Raw genomic sequence first — 7,765 nt, forward strand, 5'->3', positions numbered from 1 at the left:
CACTCCCTCTCTTCCTGTCTCCCCCAATCCCACTCTTCCTGTCTCCCAACCCTCACCCTGTCTCCCCCAATCCCACTCCCTCTCTTCCTGTCTCCCCCAATCCCACTCCCTCTCTTCCTGTCTCCCCCAATCACACTCCCTCTCTTCCTATCTCCCCCAATCCCACTCCCTCTCTTCCTGTCTCCCCCAATCACACTCCCTCTCTTCCTGTCTCCCCCAATCCCACTCTTTCACACTACAGATCTCCAGGTTTGTCACTCCCACACATGAACTGGCTTTTTCCACTTGGTTAAACATTTGTTACACACACACATTTTTACACAGTACGTGTGAGAATTAATCTCCATCGCTTTTAAACCCTCTGAGTCTCTACCATTGCCTCCCTCTTTCCCATTCCCCTCCAGTCCCTCTTTCTCCCCCCCCCTCTCTCATTCCTTCCCTCCCTTTCTCCCTCCCCCTCTTCCCCCCCCCATTCCCTCCCTCCCCCTCTCCCCCCCATTCTCTCCCTCCCCCATTCTCTCCCTCCCTCGCCTGGCTGGTATCCTTCTCACCAGCTGATTTGACTCATTTTCCTCTCTGACCTTGACCTCCCCAGCCCTCTGATTGGCAGCTCTCCATCCGCTCATCTCGGATTGGCAGGTGTCCCAGGAAACCATGCCCCTTTTTAAATAATCGTCAGGTTGTCTTCCTCGCCTCAGTGAATCGGCACCGTTTGCTCACTCTTCCTCTTCCTCTGACAGTTGTGATGACAGACTGAAACACAGACTTCAGCAGAGTCCCATACTTGTGTCATTTCAGACAAAGAGATCGCTGATGAGGTCATAAAGCCAAGGGAAGATATTATATTTACACTTTAATACATAAACAACGTTTAGAAACTACCATCAACACTATGTACATTTCTGGTCATTTAGCAGATACTCTCATCATCCAGAGAAACTGACAGTCAGTACATTCAACTGAGTTTAGTAGGAGAAAACAATGACGTCACAGCAACTAGATCCTACTGTATGACACTTTATTTGATTGAGACTTATCAGGGTTTGGGGTCAATTCCATTTCAATTCAGAAAAGTAGACCAAATTCCAATTCCACGTGTTCTTTAATTGAAAAGCATTGGAAGATAAATTGGACAACAAGAAAACAAAATGGTCTTGAGGGGAGGGGAGGAGAGGAGAGGAGAGGAGAGGAGAGGGGGGGGGAGGGGAGGAGAGGGGGGAGGGGAGGAGAGGGGGGGGGAGGGGAGGAGAGGGGGGGGGGGAGGGGAGGAGAGGGGGGGGGGGAGGGGAGGAGAGGGGAGGGGAGGAGGGGGGGGGAGGGGAGGGGAGGAGGGGGGGGAGGGGAGGAGAGGGGGGGGGGGGGGAGGAGAGGGGGGGGGGAGGGGAGGAGATGGATGAACCTGGAAAATTAAATATTGGTTCCAGTCAACAGCAATGGAGTCAAGAGGAGCACCCCCCAACACCCAGTCAAGAGGAGCACCCCCACCACCCAGTCAAGAGGAGCACCCCCCAACACTCAGTCAAGAAGAGCACCCCCAACACCCAGTCAAGAGAGAGCACCCCCCAACACCCAGTCAAGAGGAGCACCCCCCAACACCCAGTCAAGAGGGAGCACCCCCCAACACCCAGTCAAGAGGGAGCACCCCCCAACACCCAGTCAAGAGGGAGCACCCCCCACCACCCAGTCAAGAGGAGCACCCCCAACACCCAGTCAAGAGGAGCACCCCCCAACACCCAGTCAAGAGGAGCACCCCCCAACACCCAGTCAAGAGGGGGCACCCCCCAACACCCAGTCAAGAGGGGGCACCCCCCAACACCCAGTCAAGAGGGAGCACCCCCCAACACCCAGTCAAGAGGAGCACCCCCCAACACCCAGTCAAGAGGAGCACCCCCACTACCCAGTCAAGAGGGAGCACCCCCACTACCCAGTCAAGAGGGAGCACCCCCAATACCCAGTCAAGAGGGGGCACCCCCCAACACCCAGTCAAGAGGGAGCACCCCCCAACACCCAGTCAAGAGGAGCACCCCCCCCAACACCAAGTCAAGAGGAGCACCCCCCACCACCCAGTCAAGAGGAGCACCCCCCACCACCCAGTCAAGAGGAGCACCCCCCCCCACCCAGTCAAGAGGGGGAACCCCCCCCCACCCAGTCAAGAGGGGGAACCCCCCCCCACCCAGTCAAGAGGGGGAACCCCCAACACCCAGTCAAGAGGAGCACCCCCCCCAACACCCAGTCAAGAGGGGGCACCCCCCCCAACACCCAGTCAAGAGGGGGCACCCCCAACACCCAGTCAAGAGGGGGCACCCCCACCACCCAGTCAAGAGGGGGCACCCCCACCACCCAGTCAAGAGGGGGCACCCCCCTCACCACCCAGTCAAGAGGAGCACCCCCCTCACCACCCAGTCAAGAGGGGGCACCCCCCCCCCCCCCCCACCACCCAGTCAAGAGGAGCACACCCCCCCCACCACCCAGTCAAGAGGGAGCACCCCCCCCCCCCCACCACCCAGTCAAGAGGAGCACCCCCACCACCCAGTCAAGAGGGAGCACCCCCCACCACCCAGTCAAGAGGGAGCACCCCCCCCCCCAACACCCAGTCAAGAGGGAGCACCCCCCACCACCCAGTCAAGAGGAGCACCCCCACTACCCAGTCCAGAGGGAGCACCCCCACTACCCAGTCAAGAGGGAGCACCCCCACTACCCAGTCAAGAGGGAGCACCCCCAATACCCAGTCAAGAGGGAGCACCCCCAATACCCAGTCAAGAGGGAGCACCCCCCACCACCCAGTCAAGAGGGAGCACCCCCCACCACCCAGTCAAGAGGGAGCACCCCCCACCACCCAGTCAAGAGGAGCACCCCCACCACCCAGTCAAGAGGGAGCACCCCCACTACCCAGTCAAGAGGGAGCACCCCCACTACCCAGTCAAGAGGGAGCACCCCCCACCACCCAGTCAAGAGGAGCACCCCCCACCACCCAGTCAAGAGGAGCACCCCCCACCACCCAGTCAAGAGGAGCACCCCCACCACCTAGTCAAGAGGGACACCCCCACTACCCAGTCAAGAGGGACACCCCCCCACCACCCAGTCAAGAGGAGCACCCCCCCACCACCCAGTCAAGAGGAGCACCCCCCCACCACCCATTCAAGAGGGACACCCCCCCACCACCCATTCAAGAGGGACACCCCCCCACCACCCATTCAAGAGGGACACCCCCCCACCACCCATTCAAGAGGGACACCCCCCCACCACCCATTCAAGAGGGACACCCCCCACTTAGCCGTGTGAAGAAAATCATGGAGGACTCTTCACATGGGAAAAGTTCAACCCCATTGATTTGGAGGTAATCAGTGGCGTAGCACAGGTCCGCTCTCCACTCGTGTCTGAGCTAATCTCATGCTATTCTGCACATTTTGCTACGAGGCAGAGAGAAAACCATGTCGTTTTAAAGCCAACTTCCTGTGGTTCTAAACAGTTTGCCGTGGTTTGCATTGGGACCTGCTCTGGCTACGTTGTTGTTGTTGTGGTGTAACTGAGGGAGAGATTGCTAGCCTACCTGATGCTGTCGGTTGTTTCATCAACTCTAGGACTGTAATATATATAACATGAGAGCTGAAACAAATTTACTGATTTTATCTTTAACTTAACTTTTGTATAGACATTCTCTTTCTCTAAGCTCATCTAAAAAGGAGAGAGACCACCCCAAACAAACTTGATCTTATTAAACAAGCACCATTCGTCACAGTAGCCTGGTTCTCTACAAGTAGAGCAGAGGCAGTGTAATGTTCTCTACAAGTAGAGCAGAGGCAGTGTAATGTTCTCTACAAGTAGAGCAGAGGCAGTGTAATGTTCTCTACAAGTAGAGCAGAGGCAGGGTAATGTTCTCTACAAGTAGAGCAGAGGCAGTGTAATGTTCTCTACAAGTAGAGCAGAGGCAGTGTAATGTTCTCTACAAGTAGAGCAGATGCAGTGTAATGTTCTCTACAAGTAGAGCAGAGGCAGGGTAATGTTCTCTACAAGTAGAGCAGAGGCAGTGTAATGTTCTCTACAAGTAGAGCAGAGGCAGGGTAATGTTCTCTACAAGTAGAGCAGAGGCAGGGTAATGTTCTCTACAAGTAGAGCAGAGGCAGGGTAATGTTCTCTACAAGTAGAGCAGAGGCAGTGTAATGTTCTCTACAAGTAGAGCAGAGGCAGTGTAATGTTCTCTACAAGTAGAGCAGAGGCAGGGTAATGTTCTCTACAAGTAGAGCAGAGGCAGTGTAATGTTCTCTATAAGTAGAGCAGAGGCAGTGTAATGTTCTCTACAAGTAGAGCAGAGGCAGTGTAATGTTCTCTACAAGTAGAGCAGAGGCAGTGTAATGTTCTCTACAAGTAGAGCAGAGGCAGGGTAATGTTCTCTACAAGTAGAGCAGAGGCTGTGTAATGTTCTCTACAAGTAGAGCAGAGGCAGTGTAATATTCTCTACACGTAGAGCAGAGGCAGGGTAATGTTCTCTACAAGTAGAGCAGAGGCAGTGTAATGTTCTGTACAAGTAGAGCAGAGGCAGTGTAATATTCTCTACACGTAGAGCAGAGGCAGGGTAATGTTCTCTACAAGTAGAGCAGAGGCAGTGTAATATTCTCTACACGTAGAGCAGAGGCAGGGTAATGTTCTCTACACGTAGAGCAGAGGCAGTGTAATGTTCTGTACAAGTAGAGCAGAGGCAGGGTAATGTTCTCTACACGTAGAGCAGAGGCAGTGTAATGTTCTCTACAAGTAGAGCAGAGGCTGTGTAATGTTCTCTACAAGTAGAGCAGAGGCAGTGTAATGTTCTCTACAAGTAGAGCAGAGGCAGTGTAATGTTCTCTACAAGTAGAGCAGAGGCAGGGTAATGTTCTCTACAAGTAGAGCAGAGGCAGTGTAATGTTCTCTACAAGTAGAGCAGAGGCAGTGTAATGTTCTCTACAAGTAGAGCAGAGGCAGTGTAATGTTCTCTACAAGTAGAGCAGAGGCTGTGTAATGTTCTCTACAAGTAGAGCAGAGGCAGGGTAATGTTCTCTACAAGTAGAGCAGAGGCTGTGTAATGTTCTCTACAAGTAGAGCAGAGGCAGTGTAATGTTCTCTACAAGTAGAGCAGAGGCTGTGTAATGTTCTCTACAAGTAGAGCAGAGGCAGTGTAATGTTCTCTACAAGTAGAGCAGAGGCAGGGTAATGTTCTCTACACGTAGAGCAGAGGCAGTGTAATGTTCTCTACACGTAGAGCAGAGGCAGGGTAATGTTCTCTACAAGTAGAGCAGAGGCAGTGTAATGTTCTCTACAAGTAGAGCAGAGGCAGTGTAATGTTCTCTACAAGTAGAGCAGAGGCAGTGTAAAGTAGTGAATGAACATGTGTAGAATATCCCTGCTGAGAAAAACAAAACGGCATCGCTGGTGACCATCTGATACATACCTCTGTTTACGGGCTGGGGCTTGGGGAAGTGTATTAGTGGGGCTTGGGGAAGTGTATTAGTGGGGCTTGGGGAAGTGTATTAGTGGGGCTTGGGGAAGTGTATTAGTGGGGCTTGGGGAAGTGTATTAGTGGGGCTTGGGGAAGTGTAGTAGTGGGGCTTGGGGAAGTGTAGTAGTGGGGCTTGGGGAAGTGTATTAGTGGGGCTTGGGGAAGTGTATTAGTGGGGCTTGGGGAAGTGTATTAGTGGGGCTTGGGGAAGTGTATTAGTGGGGCTTGGGGAAGTGTATTAGTGGGGCTTGGGGCTGTGTATTAGTGGGGCTTGGGGAAGTGTATTAGTGGGGCTTGGGGAAGTGTATTAGTGGGGCTTGGGGAAGTGTATTAGTGGGGCTTGGGGAAGTGTATTAGTGGGGCTTGGGGAAGTGTATTAGTGGGGCTTGGGGAAGTGTATTAGTGGGGCTTGGGGAAGTGTATTAGTGGGGCTTGGGGAAGTGTATTAGTGGGGCTTGGGGAAGTGTATTAGTGGGGCTTGGGGAAGTGTATTAGTGGGGCTTGGGGAAGTGTATTAGTGGGGCTTGGGGAAGTGTATTAGTGGGGCTTGGGGCTGTGTATTAGTGGGGCTTGGGGAAGTGTATTAGTGGGGCTTGGGGAAGTGTATTAGTGGGGCTTGGGGAAGTGTGTTAGTGGGGCTTGGGGCTGTGTGTTAGTGGGGCTTGGGGCTGTGTATTAGTGGGGCTTGGGGAAGTGTATTAGTGGGGCTTGGGGAAGTGTATTAGTGGGGCTTGGGGAAGTGTATTAGTGGGGCTTGGGGAAGTGTATTAGTGGGGCTTGGGGAAGTGTATTAGTGGGGCTTGGGGCTGTGTATTAGTGGGGCTTGGGGAAGTGTATTAGTGGGGCTTGGGGAAGTGTATTAGTGGGGCTTGGGGAAGTGTATTAGTGGGGCTTGGGGAAGTGTAGTAGTGGGGCTTGGGGAAGTGTATTAGTGGGGCTTGGGGAAGTGTATTAGTGGGGCTTGGGGAAGTGTATTAGTGGGGCTTGGGGAAGTGTATTAGTGGGGCTTGGGGAAGTGTATTAGTGGGGCTTGGGGCTGTATATTAGTGGGGCTTGGGGAAGTGTATTAGTGGGGCTTGGGGAAGTGTAGTAGTGGGGCTTGGGGAAGTGTAGTAGTGGGGCTTGGGGAAGTGTAGTAGTGGGGCTTGGGGAAGTGTAGTAGTGGGGCTTGGGGAAGTGTATTAGTGGGGCTTGGGGAAGTGTATTAGTGGGGCTTGGGGAAGTGTATTAGTGGGGCTTGGGGAAGTGTATTAGTGGGGCTTGGGGAAGTGTAGTAGTGGGGCTTGGGGAAGTGTATTAGTGGGGCTTGGGGAAGTGTATTAGTGGGGCTTGGGGAAGTGTATTAGTGGGGCTTGGGGAAGTGTATTAGTGGGGCTTGGGGAAGTGTATTAGTGGGGCTTGGGGAAGTGTATTAGTGGGGCTTGGGGCTGTATATTAGTGGGGCTTGGGGAAGTGTATTAGTGGGGCTTGGGGAAGTGTAGTAGTGGGGCTTGGGGAAGTGTAGTAGTGGGGCTTGGGGAAGTGTAGTAGTGGGGCTTGGGGAAGTGTAGTAGTGGGGCTTGGGGAAGTGTATTAGTGGGGCTTGGGGAAGTGTATTAGTGGGGCTTGGGGAAGTGTATTAGTGGGGCTTGGGGAAGTGTATTAGTGGGGCTTGGGGAAGTGTATTAGTGGGGCTTGGGGCTGTGTATTAGTGGGGCTGATGAAAATTACAGGCCTCTCTCATCTTTTTAAGTGGGAGAACTTGCACAATTGGTGGCTGACTAAATACTTTTTTTGCCCCACTGTATATATAGATAGCAATATTGGGCCTATATGAATTGTAGCTACTTTTGAGGCACATGTTGTACTCTATTAACCCTGTAAAGACCATCTTTTTATTCAAAAAAATCTAAATGTATATACTTCTGCCTTCTCAAAAGGTCAACAGGTCACTGTGCAATAACGAGCAGTAATTTTCTCGAATGTCTAGCTAGCGATCTTTTGTTGTAGGCTAGTTTGCAGCAGCAGGTGTTATCGAAGAGGATGTTGTTGCTAATTTGTTAGCTTCTCCCTTTTTAAGAATAACTTTCAACAAGAAGTTCACCTTTTACTGCAGTGGGCTAAATCAGGGTCACAGAGTATTGATCTTAAATCTACTTTGAAACAAAAGTATACACACACACAAGTTTAAAACAAAACAAAGAAATTACACCTCTACCATGTCAGATATAAAGTTGAAATAAAAATTGTTGAGAAAATAAAAAAGAGCTGAAATTAAAATTGCATCCCGATATTACACCTTATATTCATCACAGA

General features: G+C 52.1%; 1 protein-coding gene across 1 annotated transcript; it reads left to right on the forward strand.

The window, feature by feature from the left end:
- The first annotated feature begins 1,433 nt into the window (after positions 1 to 1,433).
- Positions 1,434 to 3,282, forward strand: LOC118936904 (basic salivary proline-rich protein 3-like). The gene is made up of 2 exons (XM_036934548.1): positions 1,434 to 2,413; positions 2,595 to 3,282. Exons 1-2 carry the CDS (start codon positions 1,434 to 1,436, stop codon positions 3,280 to 3,282), a joined length of 1,668 nt encoding a protein of 555 aa, XP_036790443.1.
- The last annotated feature ends 4,483 nt before the right edge of the window (positions 3,283 to 7,765 follow it).

The sequence above is a fragment of the Oncorhynchus mykiss genome, chromosome 10 (genome assembly GCF_013265735.2).
Source record: "Oncorhynchus mykiss isolate Arlee chromosome 10, USDA_OmykA_1.1, whole genome shotgun sequence".
NCBI classification, from domain to species: Eukaryota; Metazoa; Chordata; class Actinopteri; order Salmoniformes; family Salmonidae; genus Oncorhynchus; species Oncorhynchus mykiss.